At 33.6% G+C, this 22,149-nt stretch overlaps 2 protein-coding genes and 2 non-coding genes across 21 annotated transcripts in view; 1 reads left to right on the top strand and 3 right to left on the bottom strand.

The window, feature by feature from the left end:
* Positions 1–16,977, bottom strand: part of LOC124954736 — a 108,272-nt gene extending 91,295 nt beyond the window's left edge. For 9 of the 18 annotated variants that reach the window (XM_047508092.1, XM_047508154.1, XM_047508227.1 and 6 more), the window contains exons 1-2: positions 16,679–16,977; positions 15,186–15,394 (exon numbers count right to left, since the gene is read on the bottom strand). The gene's annotated coding sequence lies outside the window, so the exon portion shown is untranslated. Of the gene's footprint in view, positions 1–15,185; positions 15,395–15,604; positions 15,843–16,678 lie in introns of all 18 variants that reach the window. The other 9 variants (XM_047508202.1, XM_047508207.1, XM_047508216.1 and 6 more) reach the window with 6 other exon arrangements.
* Positions 16,978–19,752: 2,775 nt separating this feature from the next.
* Trnaf-gaa lies at positions 19,753–19,825 on the bottom strand. The gene has a single exon. It is a non-coding gene; the product is annotated as a tRNA-Phe (tRNA).
* A 189-nt stretch (positions 19,826–20,014) lies between these two features.
* Trnaf-gaa lies at positions 20,015–20,087 on the bottom strand. The gene has a single exon. It is a non-coding gene; the product is annotated as a tRNA-Phe (tRNA).
* A 65-nt stretch (positions 20,088–20,152) lies between these two features.
* LOC124950466 (lipid droplet-associated hydrolase) lies at positions 20,153–21,842 on the top strand. The gene is made up of 4 exons (XM_047497209.1): positions 20,153–20,361; positions 20,615–20,931; positions 21,017–21,208; positions 21,277–21,842. Exons 2-4 carry the CDS (start codon positions 20,623–20,625, stop codon positions 21,709–21,711), a joined length of 936 nt encoding a protein of 311 aa, XP_047353165.1. The 5' UTR covers positions 20,153–20,361; positions 20,615–20,622; the 3' UTR covers positions 21,712–21,842.
* The last annotated feature ends 307 nt before the right edge of the window (positions 21,843–22,149 follow it).

Below are 22,149 nucleotides of genomic sequence, written 5' to 3'. Positions count from 1 at the left end.
AGCAAACGAGCGTAGCAGCAAACAACGATCGGTGGCGTGCCTCTCTCTCTCTCTCTCTCTCTCTCTTACTCATTCAATCACTTGCTCGCTCACTCCCTCCTAACCAATGAAATCGGTGCAATTACGATACGCCGATATCCGTCATTACGTCGAACCGCACGAATCTGATTTCATTCGGTGCGAGGAGTCCACCCAGTACGTAGGCGTGATTCTCTTCTCCCTTTCCATCATCTTTCTCTCCTTTTTCGTGGAGATCATTATTCGAAAAGATGGTACGATAGAGCTTTACGATCTATTCATTAATTTCATATGTATAATAATATATATATTTTTCTTCTTCTTCTTCTTCTTCTTTTTCTTCTTTTTCTTATTATTATTATTACTATACACTGATAATTTTTCACAACGAATAACGTTGTTAATGAATAAAACTTCGATATTTATTTAACGTAAGAAAAATAATAACCGTATCGTTGTGGAGAGAAATTAATTACGCAGAGCACAAGATACTTCTGTTTCTTTCTATTTCTTTTGTTTTGTTTTCTTTTGTTTTTTTGTTTTTTTTTTTTTTTTCGTCAATTCGCACGCATGATCGTATATCCCCGATATATACATATGACTATTGCAAATAATATATACACAGTACCTGTCCCATTTCGTAACATTGTATACTACGATAGGTCAGTATACCATCGACTTTCAAATTACTCCTCGTAAAGATAAAAGTTCAACATAGTAATCGATAAATCCGAATGAACTCCGACGAGTAACAGTGCACGACGTTTTTATTCCGTAACAAATGAAACGAATAGCCGATATTTTGAACGGGTGATATAGAGGGGAGGGTGGTGGCGCGGAAAGAATAATCGCGAATTTCTCGTGTGTCTCCTCGCGAATAGTAAACGATAGAGAGAGAAAGAGAGAAAGAGAGAGAGAGAGAGAGAGAGAGAGAGAGAGAGAGAGAGAGAGAGAGAGAGAGAGTATCGAAGTTCATTCGTTCGAGGACGTATTATCACTAGTAGGTTAGTTCCTCAAGTTTTCTCACCCGAACAAGCTTAATCATTACGTAATTTATCTCTTATCGAAAATGAACGACTCTCGTAAATTCTTTTTACTATTCGATTCTATCGATCGATGGGAAAAGAAGCTATTAGACGATGACGATTATAGAGTACATGTACGTATATATATATATATATATATATATATATATATATATATATATATGTACAAGTATGTATGTATATGTAACACATATAAATACGAGAGGATTGGGAAAATGTAGGAAAGTCAACGCCGAGGAATGGCACGGAGAAGTTCATTTCCAAGCAGTTAACGACTCCTCTTCTTCCTCCTCCTCCTCCTCCTCCTTTTCCTCCTCCCTTCCATTCCCTCACTCACCGACAACCTTCCCTCCACAGCCCGAACGTTCTCCCTCTTTTACTCTCTATCCGTGAGCCATGTTAAGATGCGGGGTATACTTCGGTATAGAGAAGGACAGAAATGGCTATAGAGAACGAGTATGAGAAAGAGTGAAAGAGAGAGAGAGAGAGAGAGAGAGAGAGAGAGAAAGAGAGAGCAGAGATACCAAAGTGAAGGGAGGAGAGAGAAAGAGAGAGAGAGAGAAGCCTCGGACCGCATCTACAAGAAGTCTACTACCTCTTTCTCTCTTCCTATATCTCAGCTTCCCTCTCTCTCTCTCTCTCTCTCTCTCTCTCTCTCTCTCTCTCTCTCTCGCTTTCTTCCCCTTCCCTCTTTCTAGACGGCTCCACCAACGAGATTTCAGATTAATTGCTTCGACGTTAGTTGCAACTTAATGAGATGGCCGAGGCCCGACGGAGTAAAGGATTCGAAGGACTTCTGGAGATCCTTGAGGTATATAGTTGCGATCGAGCTTTGATCGAAATAGGAATTTTTAAATTTTTAACCTTGTAATTTAACGCTGAAAGATGATGAGAGAGAGAGAGAGAGAGAGAGAGAGAGAGAGAGAGAGAGAGAGAGAGAGAGAGAGAGAGAAAGAGTTTACGTTTTGGATCGAGCTGGGAGAAGGGCAAGTTAGGGGAAAACTTGGCGCACGCAACAGTCTCGCCATTTTAAAACGCTTTTTGACTCGTCTAACGAGGAACTTTGCTTCGAACGTTCTTGGTCACGACACTTGCCCGAGGGAGAAACCTCGATTAAGCGTTCCATCTCCGTTACGACAAATATATATATATATATATATATATATATATATATATATATATATATATATATAAAAAAGACGTTTCAAAGAATCCCACGGAAAATAATTCGTTTCGATAGTGTGTACCTATCTTTTATTTTTTTTTTTTGTTTTTCTTTTTTTTTTTTTTTTGTTAATCCGTTAGAAAAGTAATTTCCAGGAAATAAAAATCCACGAAAAAGCTGGATTAGCGCTACTTAAGCTATTAATTAAACTCATTGAAGATCGATCCATGTTCGAGAAAGATCATCGGCGAGTATATAATGAATTAGTATCATCGTCCTTCGACAGTACTTTTTAACTTTGTTTTCGATGGATTTGTAATTAAAAAAAAAGAAAAAAAAAAAAGAAAGAAAGAAAAAAGAATTCTTTCGCGATTTTCCTTCGGCCTTTTAACGCGGAAAACCGAACGAGAAACGGCCGTTAAAAGCGAAATTTTCCGCACGAGCGTCTCCTCCACGTCGAATTACATTGTTTGCGGCGCGTATCGATATCCGCTGGAAACCCAGCTCCGATCCTCTCTCTCCTCTCTCTTTTTCTCTCTCTCTCAATCTCTCTCTCTCTCTCTCTCTCTCTCTCTCTTTCTGTCTGTTTATTCCTCAATTAAGTCGACGCGAGTGCTGAAACGTCGAACAAACGCCATACGCCTACACCGTAAAAATTTGCGGAATTTTTATCTCCGAAAAGATTTAATCGCGTTGAATTTTCACGAAAAAGCTCGGTATCTCTCGCGAACTTTTTTCTTTCTCTTCCCTTTTTAACAACGACCCTTTTCGTCAAAGGAAATAAAGGGGATAAAAATTCGTGGATGTTAAAAAATTTCTAAATTTCGGTTTATTCCGTATGTGTATGTGTGTGTGTGTGTGTGTGCATTTGTGTGCATTTGTGTGGATGTGTGTGTGCGTGGAAAATGAAAAAAAAATCTAATATTCTGTAACAATTTGGTATCACCCTGTATATAATATATAGATATACATATCATCAAAACAAAAGTAGATAAAGCTGGAGCATTAAGATAAATATCGATTTAAAGTTTTATCTTAAGATTTGTATTTTCGAAGAAAGAGAGAGAGAGAGAAAATATACATTAAAACGATTACAAAATGATCACTAATCAAGGACAGTTAAAAATCAGAGGACCGAGAAAATGAAAAGATATGATTAAAGTTAAAGTCAAAAACATCTGGTTAATTTTATTAAGTTAAACGAAAGCACGATATTGAGAGATATTGTTTCTTTTCTCTCTCTCTCTCGTGGAAGGAATATATAAAAAAAGAAAAAAAAAAAAAAAAAAGAGAAAAGAAAAAAAAAAAGAAAAAAAATATATCAAGAGAATTCTTTGAGAGAACGACAAAGGGTGCCATTCGGATATTCTCCTGGACGCTTCAAAGGTGTCTGACGTTTTAGGGAAGTTAGCGGGACTGAAGAGAAGTGCTAGGGAATTGGAAGGGAAAGATGAACGTTGAGGGGGTGGGTGAGGGGTAAAAGGGAGAGTCTTGTCCCTTAAATGATTGACGGCTGGGCCGAGCCCAGTGATTCTCAAAATCTTTTTCTATCTCTAACGATTTTTTTCCTATCAATGAGAAAAGTAAACACAAAAGACATAAATGAACAACGTTATTTCCACGTTGGTTTGACCTTGTCCAATCCAAAAATGTCAATTTTGTTTTTTTTTTTTTTTCTTTTTATAAAGCTTCGTTCTCATATTGTCGGATAAGTTTATATCGAGTAAAAGTTTTTCGTATAAAGCAACGAGAGACAAGAAAAGTTCAAACTAACAATAACTAAAAGTTGGAAAAATTAGATTCGACTTTGGCATTCGATCGTAACTAACTATAGAGGTCATCTGACCTAGTACTTTTCGGTCTTTTTTTCTCTACTTTATTTCTTTCCTTTTTTTCTCTTCTTTTCTTCCGTCAACAAAGGCGAAACGGTTCTCCTCTCTCTCTCTCTCTCTCTCTCTCTCTCTCTTTCTTTTCTCTCTTTTTCTCCCTCTTTCTTACTCAAGGCTGAAGTTTTCACATTTCTTCGAATTGTTTCTTCCTGGAGTAAAAACCGTCCTTTAAGGTACATAAACGGCGAACTTTCCGGCATTACGTCGCATGGTTCTCCTGCATCGTCCCGCATACGGGTCGAAGGTCAAGGCCGACCATACGGGAGAGACTTAGAACGCGCATTTAGATTCTTGGCATCGGACCGTTCCTTACAGGACGACGACGACGACGACGACGACGACGACGACGACGACGACGACGACGACGACGACGACGACGACGACGATGCAAAGAAAAACAAGAAGAAGAAGAAGATTACAAAGTGACAATTTAACTCGACGAATATGAAATCAAAATGAAATCAGAATTATGAAATCAGAATTATGAAATCAGAATATGAAATCAGAATTCAGGCTCCCAGTCGTCTAGTTTTCAAATTTTTCAAAATCTAATCCGTAAATCGTACATACGTTTCTCTTGGAATAAAATTATGCAGATAGAAAGTTTACAAAGATATCTTGAATATAACGTCGGATAATAAATTAAAAAGGAAACAAATGCAACAACGAGGAAGAAGCGGACAATAGAAAATTATATCACCCGAGTTTATTTTACAAAGTTCAGACGATCGAGTCCAGACCGCAAGTTTAAAGTTTTATCGTGTATCTCGTAGAACGTAGAGATGTTTTCAACTGGACTTCTTCTCGTTCCATCCAAGCAAGAAAACATGCTGAGCAATGCTTGCCTCCTCGGATGCATTCGTCTTTACGATTCGATCGATTCTGCAATGCAAATCTTATCCAGCCACCATGAGTAATCCCTTTTCTCTCTCTCTCTCTCTCTCTCTCTCTCTCTCTCTACTTTCCATATTTCTTTGTTTTTAGAGATATATCTCTTGGCTAACTTCTTACGTTTCTAGATCACTTCAAACTTGTTCTCCTTTTTTTCTGTGTTTTCTTTTTTTCCCCCATATTGTTACGTTAAATTATTATCTCTCTAATGTGGCAGAATATAAGGAATATAAGGATAAATTTCGACCGAAGCCGAATAAATACGCTAATATATTCGACATCACTGTTATTAAGATAATTATTTCGATGTTAACACTCAATTTCATTTCTTTTTCATTCTTTTAATCAGAGACTCCCAATAGTATATATCAAAAAAATATAATATAATGTTCGTGGGGAAAAAAAAAAAAAAAAAAAAAAAAAAAAAAAAAAACAGAACAATATAAATCAAGTTATAACTATATTATTTCTATTTTTCAAATTTAATCATATAATACAAGTGCATTTATAGCGTTTAAATCGCTAAACACTTTATAACTTATATACTATTGTATAAAGTTAATATAACCATAAAGTTTAGCTGTCAGAATATTCATATTTCACGTGCAAATACGTATTGCTTGGTCGAATAAATCTAAGCCAAACAGAATATTTTTGATGAAAATAATGTGTCGTCATATTAAGAAGAAGAAGAAGAAGAAGAAGAAAAAAAAAAAGAAAAGAAAAAGAAAAAGAAAAAATATTTCGATATCAAGCATGACGCACGTATATAATGTAAGACCAATGGAATCAGATATATATGCTATCAATGTTATCATTGTCCAAAATCTTACACCTGATCTTACATTGCACTTCAAATATTATACTGTGTTTTTCTGCTGCATAACTAATAATTCTGACTCACTTATGTCCTTCTATTAAAGATTTAATAAAAATAATCAGTAAAATAAAATTTCATTCCGATGATTGTCTGATAACCCGACAACAACAACAACAACAACAACAACAACAACAACAACAACAACAATGATGACTAATCGGATTATCGGTTAATATTCGGTAAAAAAAAAGTTATATAAAAACTGTCGCGTTCATTGGCCAGTATTCATACCGGGGTCAAGTTAAATCCGTGCAAACAGGAAACGGGACTTACGTCATGGTCCCCGAGCGGTAGCAACTCGCTCGAAAGGTAAAACCTGACGCTCTTTCGTGGCCACTTTGCGTATAGTTAATGTACATACGTAGCTCTAGGTATATCGGCGGTATGTATACATACAGCTCTATATATACATATATATATATATATATATATATATATATACACATGTATGTGTGTGCATGCACGTATATATATATGTATGTATATGTACATAAGTTTCGTTCAATAGCGTTACGCACCGTCGAGGAGGTAAAGGGTTTCTTTCTCTCTCTCTCTCTCTCTCTCTCTCTCTCTCTCTCTCTCTCTCTCTCTCTCTCTGTCTGTCTGTCTTTCTCTTTCTCTCTTTTTCTCTGTCTCTCTGTCTAACTCGAGTCCTTGAGACGTTCGGAGGACGACAGAGAGCAAAGTCAGCGTTCGAGCGAGTTCCATCGAGACCCCAAGACATCCGATCTTCTTTGGTCGATGTTCATAATACAATCGTCTTTCTCTCATACAAGCGTTTCTCTACTTTTTATCGATTCACAAATAATCTTTTTCCTATGTTTCAAATTAATACATTCAACGAAATATTTCATAATCATACGTAGTTACATCGTAAATATCGAAATATAAATCTTTCGTTTATTTAATTCGTATCATCATTTAAATAATACATTCTAGTTGAAATATTTATATAATTTTCATGGAAGAAAGATATTCAAATATCGAATTAGATCGCTAACTTAGCTCTTAAATTCTTGGAATATTGTAACAAGAACTGTTTGTAAACATAGAATGTATATTTATGTCTCACATACTACGGATTAGGATCATTATAACGATGTTCAGTATTCTATTGGACTTTCGTACGATTAGACACAAAAAAATACATGCCTTTTTAATTAAAACATACATTAACGCTTATTCATTGAATCTTTTCAGTTCATAAGAACCGATCGTTCTATCTGAATATATAATGCACATAAGCCGTCATCATTTGATACGCCATTGATAAGAAACATAAGTAGATAACATTAACGATGAAAGAATTTGATCTAAGGAACCTCTTAGAGTGCCGAATGATTTTTTGTCCGACAAAAGCTTATTACGATTTACTCGAGAGGTTTGCTAACTTACAATTCCTTCGAAAATCGTTGCTACGTGGTGAAGGGAGGATGATGACGAAGGGTAAAGGGAAAAAGGATAGAGGGCCGACAGGTAAGAGGGGAAGGACAGTCGCACGTGCACGGCTCTCGTAGCAAGAAGGCGCGCACGGTGGCTCCTTCGTTCGTGTCTGTACACACCAAGAATCAGAGAGAAAGAGAGAGAAAGAGAGAGAGAGAGAGAGAGAAAGAAAGATCCTTTCGTGCGCAGGACTCTCTCTCTCTCTCTCTCTCTCGCTCTCTCTCTCGCTCGCTCTCTCTCTCTCCCCTCTCTAGCGCTGCCGGTGCATTTTATGTTCTTATACCTGCGAGAGACGACGTGAGACGCCGCAAGACGCGGACGAACGACGACCAAGGGATATCCTCCTCGTCTTTCTTTGCGTTCTAAGGACGAACCGGTCGAGAGAACCTCTATCCTCTCTTCTCCTCTTTGCTTCAAGTATTACGAAATTTCTTTTCGATCGACAATGAGGATCCATGTGATCTTATTATTATCATTAAAAGTGACCGTACCAGGATAAAATCTTTTCTTTTCTTTTTTTCTCTCTTTTTTTTTTTTTTTTTTTTTTTTTTTTTTATTGTTTTTTGTTTTTGTTCGTTTATTTGCGTTTACATATGCTCCACCATTCTATTTATATTTATTATAAACAACAATTAATTTTCCATGGATATTCTGATAATGTTTGGTTTTAATAAGTAATCGTCTGATTTTTAGAACGCTATTTTTCTTTTTCTTTTTTTTTTTTTTTTTTTTTTTTCTTGGATTTTCGATCTCGTTCATTTGTGTCGTGTACACATATTTTTATTTATTATATTGTCTATCGTGCGAATATAAATAATTATTTATTTTTAACAATTTTTTTTTATTGTTCCGACGATTTCTTTAAAATTTGTATTATTCGAAAAGAAATGATTTGACTTTTATTCTTCATTAATTGAAAATTTGTTATATAAACTATGTTCTCTTTTTATTAATGATAATTTATGTAATTTACATAATAATAAGAGAGAGAAAGCAAATACGTTTTGCTTTCTCTCTCTTTATTTTTCGCCTCGTTGCATCTTGTTTAAGTAAAAACAGATTCTTTTTCCAGCGAAGGGATGTGAGTAGAAAAAAATACGAAAAAGAAAAGGTCAGCGAAAGTTCGTCGTTCTTTTTAGAAGCTTACTCTTTCTACACACACACACACACATTTATATATATATATATATAATTCCGTGTTACTAATTGCAGGATTATATCCTTTAGGAAGACTACGTTTATCTCTTTTCCCTTCTCTACTTATACTATCACGCTTACTTAACTTTTTCTTCATTTAACCTGTTGCTATTTTGATATTTCGCGCGTCACTGAAAAGCAAATGACGACGAGGAAGAAGAAGAGATTATCTTGCTTAGAAACTAAACGTTCTTATACACGTTCCAATCGTTAAGTTATATTCGTCGTATAAGAACAAACTAAATAAGTACATACCTGTTGATTTTATTGTGACAAAGGAAACACAAATTTATCGACGATCTTGCCAATTTGAAACTTTTCGATTGATTTTTCTAAATGTGTAGTAATGTCACGCATTGTGATTTATTTACCAACGAAAAAAAGAGAAAAAAAGAAAAAAGGAAAAATAAAAAAAAGATTCAACGGAGAGCAGGAAAACAATTGAGCCAATTTAAAATTATTCATTGTTTTAAAATATTTTGCGATCTCACGTATTATAATTTATTTTCGAACGACAAAAAAGAAAATCCAACGTAGAAGTAGAACAATCGAGATTAGAATTTGAAAACTATTTGTTTCGCTTTAAACTTTTTAATATTACATTTATCTAATAATTTATTTGCAAAAGGAGCAAAAAAAAATTTTTTCATTTTTTAATAAATTATCTCTCTATGATTATTATGTATATATCCTATAATGCATGCCAATTACTTAATAAGGAATTATATGCGACTGAAGGAAATTCAAGTGCCGTCGTTGTAATATTATAAACCGTTTGAGCAAAGTAAGAAGGAATTTAGATGCACGTGCGTATATATATGCGTGTTTAGAGGTAGACGAACGTGTGTCTGGGAGAAACGTGACACAGTTCCGAACGAATCGAACTAGAGCAGAAAATATTTTGTTCGTTATATCGTCGTTCGTCGGTCGTGGCTCGTGGTTAAAAAGAAAAGGGAAAGAGAGAGAGAGAGAGAAAGAGAAAGAGAGAGAGAAAGAATGGAAAAATGGCAAGAGTCAAAAAAAAAAAAAATGAAATTTGCATTGTCGATTGATCGATCGATCGATGGATCGTGGTCGTCGAAAAGGGAAATTTTTGGAAAAATAATATGTCTTTTAAAGGGAAACGAGATAGATTCACAATAAAAAGAATTCTCATTTTGCGAGTTTTTAACAAAATTTGACGTAATAATCGAGAAACCATAGGCGTTTCTCTTTTAAATATTCAACAATTAAATTAAATGTTACATTTATCGAACGTAATATTTGTTTAAATTTAATATTAAGAATAAAGAGATTTCTTTTTCTTTTCTTTTCTTTTCTTTTCTTTTCTTTTCTTTTTTTTTTTTTTTTTTAATATTCGATATTCGTTAATTCAGTGCGTTTGAATAAATTTATATATTCATAAGTGTAATACAAACGAGAGTACTTTTTAAATATGAGATCGGATGAACGATAAATGTGTCCTTATTAAAATATAGAAATGTTAAAGATGTGTGACAGAAAATGTGTACGGATAATGACGACTTATAAAGATAACGATAAATAAATTTCCTTTACAAAGACAATGGTAATCTAAAATCGATCAATGGAAATATAGTACACCTTGTATAACGGCAAAACACTTATGTAGTACTCGACTAATCATAATCACGATACATTAGAAATTCTTCTCGCACCTACGTCTCGATCTTACCAGTTGCAATATGCCTTTCATAATGTGTCGTTTATTAATCGCGATCGTTCGAAGATAACGATGGCGATAGTCGTCGTCGTCGTCGTCGTCATCGTCGTCGTCGTTTCAAGCTCGAAAAATAGCATTAATACTTACTCGTTGGCAAGTGTTACCAGATTAACCAGAACGCGTGTATTATGTATCGACAATAAATACAATTAGAAATAACATATCGAGAAAATCGATTCGAACTTTGAAAATACGAAGAAGAGAAAACAAAATATATAAGTGTCAATTAATCCTCTGAATAATTTACCGTTCATTCTTTTTTTCTTGTTTTTTTTTTCTTTTTGTTTTTTTATTACTATTTATTTATTTATTTATTTCTTTTTTATTTATTTCCTTTGATTTTCTTTAACACCATAAACGGCATTGTACGGTTTATTAAATGAAATTTATCTTCTAATTAATATGTAATCGTTCGAAAATTTTATAACGATTTTCAACATTAATTATTCGAATATTTCAATATCTCTAATAACAATGATAATGATGATGATGATGATGATGATAATAATAATAAAGGTAAATAAAATTAAAGATGTAGGTATTATAGAAAACTATATAGTCAAATGAATTCTCATGTAAAAATCATTGAGAACATTTTCAAAGCACTTCGAAACGTCAAACGATTAATATTTACAGGTTTTTACGAAGAGAGCAACGAACTTGCAACTTCCTTCTTCTCTCTCTCTCTCTCTCTCTCTCTCTCTCTCTCTCTCTCTCTCTCTCTCTCTCTCTCTTTCTCTCTTGTCTTCTCCTCCTTCTTTTTTTCGTAACAAACGCTAAGAGAAAAAAGACGAAAAGTAAGATCAAGCTCGGAAGGATAGATTGTCCGGTGTAAATACGAGAAGCCTTTCTAATTCCAAAGACGCGCTGACGGACCCACCGCTATCTCCTTCGAGAAGTCCTTGGTAAGATGGTACGAGTGGTGGGGCATCGTCCTTGACACCTACCGTAACTTTTGTCGGACGGCTGCGTCTCGAGAATTCTTTCTTACCGCCCCACCCCTTGATGATCTCCAACCCTTTCGATTTATTATCGATCTTTTCGGCTATATCAAAAACCTAGTAATATTTTAATAAGTTTCTTTATCGACTCGCGATCAATTTTAATGTCGAAAATAAAATGAAATAAAAAGAAAAATAAAAAAAAGGGGGAGGGGAAGAAAGAAAGAAAGAAAGAAAGAAAGAAAGAAAGAAAGAAAGAAAGAAAGAAAGAAAGAAATGTCTTTTCTTTATCAAATATATTTTATATAATCTACGTAAGTATTTTACAACGGGAAAAGAGATAATGGTAAAATTGAATATAACCGCAACTGATATATCTGCAATATGTACAAATACATATAAACATTGTAAATAAATGTTTTGATCCTATATAAGTAAGATTTATAATAATATAAAGTTCTATCGATAAGATTAAAATGTGAAAGAAGAAATAGATATTTGTTAGTAAGTAAGGAACGTGTTAAAATGTTGTAGGATACGATAAGGTACGCACGCACATCGGAACACGAAGCTTTTCTTTGATACTCGAAATAAGAATAAACGGGATATCGCGCTGCGTAGATAGGACGCGTGTCGATGTCACACCGATCGATCTTCGTGAAAGGTGCAAACGATATTTCTTCGTTACAAAATGAACGTACGTAAGTACGTACGTCCGAACGTCCAAACAAACGTATATGTTAGATCAAAGAGAAAAACATATAGGATACATACATAGATAGCCATCCAAAATCATGAAAATCCTTGAGAATCCTCTCTGTTCAATTAAATTTCACTTTGTTACATACATATGCATATAAATCATTAATACTTTCCTTTCTATTTTCTTCCGACACATTTAGAAATTAAAATCTTAACGTTTCTTACGTGTTAGTTAATAGAAAGAAATAGAAAATAACGTAGAGAGAAAGAGATTAAAATGAATTATTTCTCTCGATCGAACATAAAACGATCGAACGTTTCCGGATTTCTCGTTAATAATTGATCGTCTGTACATGAACTTTTGTCATTTACAAAAAAAGAAATTAATCGTCTCATACGAGGAAATCTCGAATGTAACTACGTAAGATGAATTGTTTTGATTCCAAGAAGAAATAAAAACTATCTGAAACTAATTTTTCAAACTTCATTTTTATGTTTACAACGATGTTATTTTATTAAATCGGTATTTTCATTAAGCTAGAAAACGCAATTGTTTTCGACGTTTAAATCACCACACGTGTGCCTTTTTTTATTTTTTTGTTTTTCTACTTTTCTCGTTACAATCATAGAACGAAATCCTCTTATTTCTGTTATTTTCCTTCTCTCTATCAATAGAATTATCAGTTAACAATAACGTAAAGGAGATAGCGTGAAATCCGTCATTATTTCATTCTCGATGGATCAAGGAAGGGAAAAAAAAAAACAAAAAGAAAAGGAAAAAAGAATTAAAGAAAAAAAGAAGAAAAGAAAGAAAGAAGAAGAAGAAGAAGAAGAAATAAAAATAAAAATCAAAATCAAAATCAAAAATATATTTCAATTTTAAATCCCTTATCAAAAAGTTTATCGTTCGACGAAAAAAAAAATATACGTAATTGATGTAATAGAAATAAAAATAGGTGATAGATGAACGATACAATACAATTTTACGTTCACGTTTACAAGAAGGTATTAATGTCGAAGGCATAATCGATCGATTATGCAATGAACATTACAAAAGGAACGTTTTCATCGTTCGCGCACGTCCACAAGGCTTCGCTAACTGACGGATTTATCGATAATTGGAATATTTAGAAGCCAAGTGGTTTAGATAGGAATAGAGGAAAGAAAGCAATACAAACAAATTCAATCCGATCAAAAATGTTAATCCGTTAATTTTTCATATTTCTTTTATATATCACACTTATACGTAACGATTTTTAACAAATTAATTATCTTTTTCCTTTCTTTTTTTCTTTCTTTCTTTCTTTTTTTTTCTTTTTTTTTTTTTTTTAATCATCTGTCTCTTCAAAAACCAACGTTATAATGTTCCTTTAAACATTTCGTTAAATCGTCAAAATATTTATTCATCACATACAATCGTTCATTATTAAGCAAAAGAAATTTTAACATATGAGAATATTAATGATCAATGATAAATCCATGAATGATTATTAATTCTTCTTAAATAGAAAATAATAGAATGTCACGAATAGAAATTCGGAATAATTCGCGAAACTTCGTGGTCGAACAAAGTTAGATAGAGAAACAATAGAAATGGTTAACTTCTACGGAACAGAATAGATATATCGACTAGAAATTCGAAATAATCCGCGAAACTTTGCAATTGGACAAAGTTTTTTAAAAAAATAAGAAAAATATTATTAATTTTTACGAAACATGTGTGTCGTTGACATTGACCATAATATTGCCTCGTTCGAAGAAAGAAAAAAGAAAAACAAAAAAAAAGGAAAAAAAAAAAAAGGAAAAAAGAAAGAAAGAAAGGAAGGAAGAAAGAGGAATGTGGTTGAAAATGAAAATTCGTAAGAATAGCGTGAAATTGATTTTGCCTTAGGGAAAATTGGCCTAAACGAAAGCACGTAAAACACACGGTTGGACGTTGGAAGATCTGCGGCCTGCCAAAGGATTTAAATTTCAGTATTTAAAGTTTAAAAAACAAATCTATAAGTTTGAATGCACATGAAACTGGACAAAGTCTTTTCGAACTTTTCAAAAGATAAACAACAACAAAAATGAGCGAATTTATTCGTACCATCGTCAAATTCACATGACATACGGACCGTTTATAATTGCGAACGAACGAAAATACAAAAAAAAAAAAAAAAAAAAAAAAAAAAAAAAAAAAAAGAAAAAAGAAAAAAAGGAAGAAAGAAAGAAAAAAAAAAAAAAAAAAAAAAAAAACAAATTCAAACGAGAGAAACAAATTCGTGGGATTAATTGTTGTTACGAACTTTCTTACGTATTCGTACGATTCAATCTAAAAGATTAAAATTAATCTATCTCTTAATATTTGTGATAACAAAAAGAAATCTCAAGTAATTTTCTAAGAAACAAAAGACGCGTTTCGTATCGAAACGATCGATATAAATAATAATCATACACACATACAGGCATACACACGCACAGACATACACATACATACATATATACATATATATATATATATATATACACATACAATTCATTTTCGACGATAGTACTAGCACGTAGCGCACGTGCGCTTCTAAGAAGACATACACGCAAGGTTTTTTAATCTCATGTCAGCTCAAAGTAAGTACGAAGCGAAGAAATTCAACTCGAGATCCGTCGGAGAGAGAAAGAAAAAGAGAAAGAGAGAGAGAGAGAGAGAGAGAGAGAGAGAGAGATTCGAATTTCCTTTTATGTCCGTTATTCTCGTTCTAAGTTTAAAATGAAAATAATTTCATTTTTCTTTATTATTCTTGTCCGTCGGACGAAAGCGAGATCACGAGTTTGATCGGTATTACGATATAATAGAGAAAAAGAAAATATCAGGATCGTAGAAATACGAGAAGAAATGAACCCGATAAGATCTAATTCGAATATTCTTATAAAGAAGAAAAAAAAAAAAAAAAAAGAAAAAAGAAAACTGTACTTAATTAAAGAATAGAAGAAATTTATATGTATACCTGAGAGATTTTTATTATTTTTCTTTTAAATAAAATCAAAAAAAGGACAAAATTATCGTTCAAATTGTTGATCAATGTGAGAAAAAGAATATTTTTGATTAAAATTAAGAATTAAGATATTTGATAGAAACGTTGAATAAATGAGCCGGATTATGCTCAAACGAGATTTTCACGATTAAAAACGCGAATATACATTTTATATATATATATATATATATATATATATATATATATATATGAAATTCTTTTATTACAAATAAATTAATTTAATCTGTAAAGTACAATTACCTGCGATTAAGCAGAACTCCACTGTGATGACTAGGCGTACGTCTTCGGAATATAGAATCCGATCATCCTGAAGACCTCGAATCCTCGGTTTTTTTGATAAAAATCGACGATAAATCCTTGTTCACTCGATGAATTCACTCATCCTTAACGATTAAACATTAGATATCTTCTTGTTCTTTTATGTACCATGTGAATAAGATGAGAGAGATCTTATTTGATTGATATAACACAAATGAATGAAGAAAAAAGAATTGATGAGAAAGAAAAGAAAATGTAAGATTTGATCTCTCCTAATAATTTGGATTATTTTCGTGACATCAATTACACGATCTCACATATACATATATTTATGTATGTACATATGTATACATACATACATACATACATACATACATATATATATATATATATTTATTTACACTCAAAAAAACGTCGATCACCACTCACAAACCATTTGATATCAAACGAAGAACGTATAAATATGTTACGTGTGATATGAAATTTTTGCGAAAAGTTTCTTTTTTTTTTCTTTTTTTTTTTTTTACGAACAACACCGATTGGCACAGCACCGTTTGATCTTCTTATATCTTCCCTCGAGGTAACACTTGCCTCCCTCGAGGAAGGTCAATTACATTTGGAGCACCGCGAGAACTACATCTTCGTATGGAATAATAATGATCCAAATACGTGAAAATTCATGGAGCACATATATATTCCTTTGATTTGCGAGCGTATTTAATAATTCTCACGGAGAATACTCTCATTTCGTGTTATAGTATTTTTAAAGCTACAAAAAAAAAAAACCTCGATCCCGGAAGTGATCGGACGTCTTCCAAAGAATTACGAAGAGGAGGAGGAGGAGGTGGAGGAAGAAGATGAAGATGAAGATGAAGATGAAGATGAAGATGAAGAAAAAGAAGAAGAAAAATGGTCGAAGGAAAGCTAATAAGAATAAGATAAAGAATTATAGATATTAGGATTGAGAACTTGCGCTAATAATTTGGAACTCGAGAGAGAGAGAGAGAGAGAGAGAGAGAGAGAGAGAGAAAGAAAGAAAAAGAGAGAGAGAGAGAGATATACTCGACGCGCCGACGCTTTCGTTCTATTCCCTTTAAAGCGGGCGCCGGCCGGTCTTAAAGCCGCAAAGCCGGACGATTCCTTCGTTCGTTCGTTCGTTCGTTCGTTCGTTCGTTCGTTTAGGTCCGTAAAAAACTTCGACGAAACTACGCGAAGAATACGTTCTTTTCTTTTTTTTCCTCCCTTTAATCTTTCTCCTTCTATTTCTAAATGGTCGAACGGAAAAAGTATTCACCACGATATATTCTCTCTAAGATTCGACTCTACTCTCTTCTCCCCTTTGTTCCTTTACGATCGTTGTTCGCGTTCCGTCGGCAAAAAAGTGAAAGAGAGATAGAGAAAGAGAGAGAGAGAGAGAAAAAGAGAGATATAGATAGAGAGAGAGAGAGAGAGAGAGAGAGAAATAGAGTACATACATGTAAACGTACGCACATACACATACACGCACGTACACGCAACACATGTACACAGTAACGCGCGATATCACTCTTCCGTCTTCTTGAATCTGTACTGCAACACCGTTCGTCTACTTTTTCTTTTTTTCTTTTTTTTTTTATTTCGAACCGACGAATTTCGACGCGCTTAAAGGACACGAAATGCCGGCGTGAAAGCAGGCTTCACTTCCGGTAGAAGAGAGCCGCCGGTAACGCGATAAAACGCAACAACATGCTCACCGTCGAACGATTGAATACTAACTGCGGCTTGTAGGGTTCGACGGCATTTACTCCCACCAACTCGACAGTGCCAACCTTTTTAAGCCACGCCCTCTTCATAGCAAAGACCATCTAACTGGTCACGCCCATCATTCGACTCTGCCCATCTCGGAGTACCGAATGACCTGCCCCCTATCGACATAGGTACCTCCCACCGACGACGTGGCTGAACTCTCGATCACGCCCAATCAAGTCGCGATTCCTTTTTCCCGCCGATCATTTCTCTCTGCCGTCTTGAATTCTTTTTCTCGGTATTCCGGTGTCCAACGGGCAACCTTGCATTTTCCCGCGCTTTTATAACCACCGTTTGAATCATGACCTTCGATCGCCATCACCAACCGAGATAATACTTTTTCCAAATGAAAAATATAAGATTGCTCGTATTATCCATTATCTTAAGAAATATAATATAGCATGTTTGAACGAAACTTAAAACTATTCCCTGGTAAGTATTTAGGTACAATGTAATAAAAGATAAGCGGTCGCTGTACAATGACAGGACATTGGGATTTTTATTTTTACGTAGAAAAGTGATATAAGAAACGAAAACGGCCGACCATTAAGTCGTTTTTCGTTTGAATAGAACGCAATGGCAGGTGTTACTAAGTGGTGTGGTACTAGCTGTACGATTTTCGGTCAAATCTTTTCATAAAGATATGACCGCTGACCATCCTCCACCCCACCCCTGCCGTTCGGTCGAACCTCGAAACCATGTACTTTTCGACAAAAGGGACCTCAAACGTATTTATCCATGATATCTTTACGACCATCTACCTAAACTTCTTTTTCTACGTCGTTTTCATTCTTCCAGTAAATCTACCTACTTCGAAGACAAATACATTTTTCAGATTTATTCGTAGCTTTATCGAAGAAATGTATCCTAATTATTTGGTCCTATTTATATTTCAATAAGAAATTTTAAAACCGCTATGTTCCATCGCTAAGTAATTGTATTACAAAAGTAAATTCAATTTTCAACTCGATATATTCCATTTAATATCTTATTGTAACGTCTTTTACTGTCTCTCAAAATTATCCAAAGATTATATATCTACTATATGAATTTTCTACTATAAGATTTCCAGGTAATTAAAGGAAAATATCTGCCGATATTTTCGAAAATATCGGAATTTATTTATTTATCTATTTAAGTATCGAAAAAAATTTCTCGATATCGCTCATGAATGACAGGATAGAGAGAAGTATTGGTTGATCGTATTAGTTACACCCTCGGTACTTTTTCTATCTCTCATTTTCTAAAAAAATGCATTACTTTCCCTCCAGTCAAGAGAAAGAGAGAGAGAGAAAGAGATAGATAGATAGATAGACAGATAGATAGAGAGAGAGAGAGAGAGAGAGAGAGAGAGAGAGGGAGAGAGAGAGAGAGAGAGAGAGAGAGAGAGAACGGCGAAACCAGTGACGTCGTATTCCGTGTGGTTTTTTGCAGGGAGCAACACAGTGCCAGCCGGTGCAAGTTCGTTGGCGAATTGGCCACGCCCATCGACACCATCGCGGCCACGCGAGTTACTGTCATTGCGCATGCGCGTTCAACGAGCGACTATATAACGCGCGCTTTCGAATTACCCTCCGCCATCTTTCAAGCGCGGTACTGTCGGTGGAACGTCGTTGCTTGCTTGCTTGCTTGCTTGCTTGCTTGCTCGCTCGCTCGCTCGCTCGTTTGCTCACTCACTCACTCACTCGCTCGCTTACTAGCTTGCTTGCTAGCGTGCTTTCTTCCTTGCTTGCTTGCTTGCTTGCTTGCTGGCTGACTTGCTTGCGCTTGCTTGCTAGCTTGCTTGCTTGCTTGCTTGCTTGCTTGCTTGCTTGCTTGCTTGCTTGCTTGCTTGCTTGCTTGCTTGCTTCCCTCCTCTTACTCCTCCTCTACGTCTAACCATCTACCGACCGCTTTCTCAGCTGCTACCGTTCCATTGCTAATACCACACGCGGCGTTGTATGTACAACGTACAACTACCGAGATAATGTAGAATAAAAGAGCCGCAAGACTAGTTACCAAAATGGCGCTTACTGTCTGTGATATTCACTTTTGCATTCCTGATAGAAATAACTGCACTTAAAACTTGTGTCTTAATATCTTCCTCCTATCGTATCAAGATTTAAACGATAAACCATGTAAATTATATTTAATTGTAAGAAGAAAAGGAACTTTTCTTATGTACTTACGATCGTGTACGATTTTTCTAACCTCTTCTTATTCCTTATCAATTCAAAGCAATATCGTTCTGATACGACGTTTTTATTTATCTACTATTCCATTTCGTTCATACGTAGAATTTCATTAATTCCATTTGTTTCTTTTTTCCTTTTGTTCCTCTTTTTTGTTTCTTTCTTTTTTATCTCTTCTTTTCTTCATTCTTTATCTCACAATTTTCAGATCTATATGTTTGATACTTCTGGGAAAAAATTTCAACAGACCGATCGTTACATAGAATCTCTAGTACACATATATACATATGTTAGAAATCGAAACGTGAGATCATTGTAAGTGCGATAACTTATCGATTTTTATGTATCTGATACATACTGTACGTTTTATCGAGATCGATCTAAAAGTATCGCTTGTTTCATTGTAATTTCATATTTTCGTGATGTTCAATGTGATTATTTACTTACATAATCGAATTATTTCGTAGTTTTGAATTATCGTTATGATATAATTTAATGTTGTGATAAATTGTAATAAAACAAAAATAATAACAAAAATAATTTCTACATTTATTTAATAAGGAAATAGTGGAAATAACGAAAAAAAAATTCCCTGCCGAAACCCGGGATTGAACCGGGGACATTTAGATCTTCAGTCTAACGCTCTCCCAACTGAGCTATTTCGGCACATGATACTCACGTTCAAATAATGTTTATCTGTTACATCAAATTATAATAATGATAAATTTTTTTATTGATCGAGTTAGTAAAAAAAATATCTAAGAAAAAAATATTACTTTGAATCCTAAACTTTTGACAAATGAATTTCTTTTCATGTTGATTATTAAAATGAGATACAAAAAAAAAAATATTCCTTGCCGAAACCCGGGATTGAACCGGGGACATTTAGATCTTCAGTCTAACGCTCTCCCAACTGAGCTATTTCGGCACATGTTCATGATTGCTTTTTTCTCATATAATACAATCATAATTTTTCAATATGCAAATATAAAATTATTTTTTTTTCTTTTTACACTTTTATGTTTAAGGTACACTTTACGTCGATTTTACTTTAACGACAATCGATAAAGTCTATCTTATCCAAGTAACCTCTTGTTAACTTTTAATCGTTGGTATAACTTGAACAGCGTAGTAAGTTTTATGTAAATATACCCAGTATTCGTATTTGACGGTTACAAACTCTTTTATCTTTCTGTAAATCGGTAAGAGTTATAAGCTTTATTATTTATTTGATTTATTATTAAATGAGCTTTATATTATTCATCATTACTTTGCATTCTATTGTTTATGATATATAATTATTTTATTTCTATTGTTGATGTGGTTGTAGATTTATAATTTACAATTATCTCATAGTATGAATTTGTTTCCAAAAAAATGTTGAACATAAATATGTATATTATTTTTAAATTAATCTTATTAATTAATGTTTTACAAAATTTGTTTCCAAATCAGAAAAAATCATGCAGGAAGGTTTGGTTCTCTTGAACAATGTTCAAACCCAAATAATAACTGAAGGCAAATGGGTTGGAGAAAGTTTCCAGCAAGATGATAAAAAGAATGTGGTGATTGTTATTCCTGGGAATCCAGGTATTCCACAATTCTATAAAGATTTCATTAAGTCTCTTAACTCCAAACTGCCTCCTAAAACACCAGTTTGGGTCATTGGACATGCTGGCCATGTGCAACCACCTAAAGATTTAGCAATAAATATGCCTAGTGATAAGGAATGGGATAAATACTATGGTTTGACTGCACAAATAGAACATAAGGTTAATTATTCTTTCTCTTTTTTTAATTTTTACTTAATAAGTTATTAAAAATGAATTAAAAGATGTGATGCTTTATATTACATAGATACAATTCATAAGAAAATATGTTCCAAGTGATGCAAAAATATATCTGGTAGGTCATTCTATTGGAAGTTGGTTTATATTAAATTTGCTAAAAGATGAGGATATCTCTAAGAAGGTAGAAAAGTGTTATTTACTTTTTCCTACGATTGAAAATATGGCAGATACACCAAATGGACGTTTTTTAACAAACATTGTAAGTTTATTTGCTACTAATTTAAAATTACTTTATAGAAATGCAATTTAACAGCAAATTTTTTACAGATCTTTAACATGGCCAACTTATTGATTTATTTTTCTTGGTTTTTCACATTGTTTCCTTATTATTTCAAAGTATTTTTATTACGTGTATTTGGTATATTTTATGGTATTCCTGCTAAATCTATTAATGCAGTGATTCTATTTTTGCAACCTCATATACTTAAAAAAGTGTTTAGACTTGCTGATGAGGAAATCAAAAAAGTAAAAGAACTTGATGATAATATCATTGCTCAACATGCAAATAAGCTTTGGCTTTATTATAGTGTAAAAGATCGGTGGACCCGAATGAGTTATTATGAAAACATGAAAGCTAAACATCCTAATGTAGAAACGAATCTCTGTGAGCATAACTTGCCTCATTCTTTTGTCTTATGTCATGACAAAATAATGGGTAAAATAATAGGTGATTTAATCAATGAAAATATATCAAAATCCTAATTATTGTGATTAGGATATTGTGATTAGAATGAATTTTATTTATATATTAATTTGATTATATCTAACATTCCATACATTAATAAAATCTTTTCTATTATAAGCCTATTATAAGCACATATAAAATATATATCGTGTATATGTATGTTGTTTATGCTTATATTAAATATAATAATCAATAATAAATATGATGTTTTCTGATGAAAGATAATCGTAGTCAAAATTTTTCTATTCCTACAATCTTGTAATAATGGCGCTCAAAAAAGATTGCTTTGATTGGTCTATAAATGATCAAGAACGACATCTGCCGGTGTTGATTAATAAACAAATATGAATTTAATTCTAAACTGTGGCGCTCTCTAAAAGAGAGAATGATACACAAGTGTAAACGTATCTTTTCTACACAATCTTTTTCATCAACATTAAATCATCTCTAGAACA

The sequence above is a fragment of the Vespa velutina genome, chromosome 1, assembly GCF_912470025.1.
Source record: "Vespa velutina chromosome 1, iVesVel2.1, whole genome shotgun sequence".
Taxonomy (NCBI): Eukaryota; Metazoa; Arthropoda; class Insecta; order Hymenoptera; family Vespidae; genus Vespa; species Vespa velutina.
The sequence above is the reverse complement of the archived record's forward strand: the minus strand, read 5'-3'. Positions and strand labels throughout refer to the sequence as shown.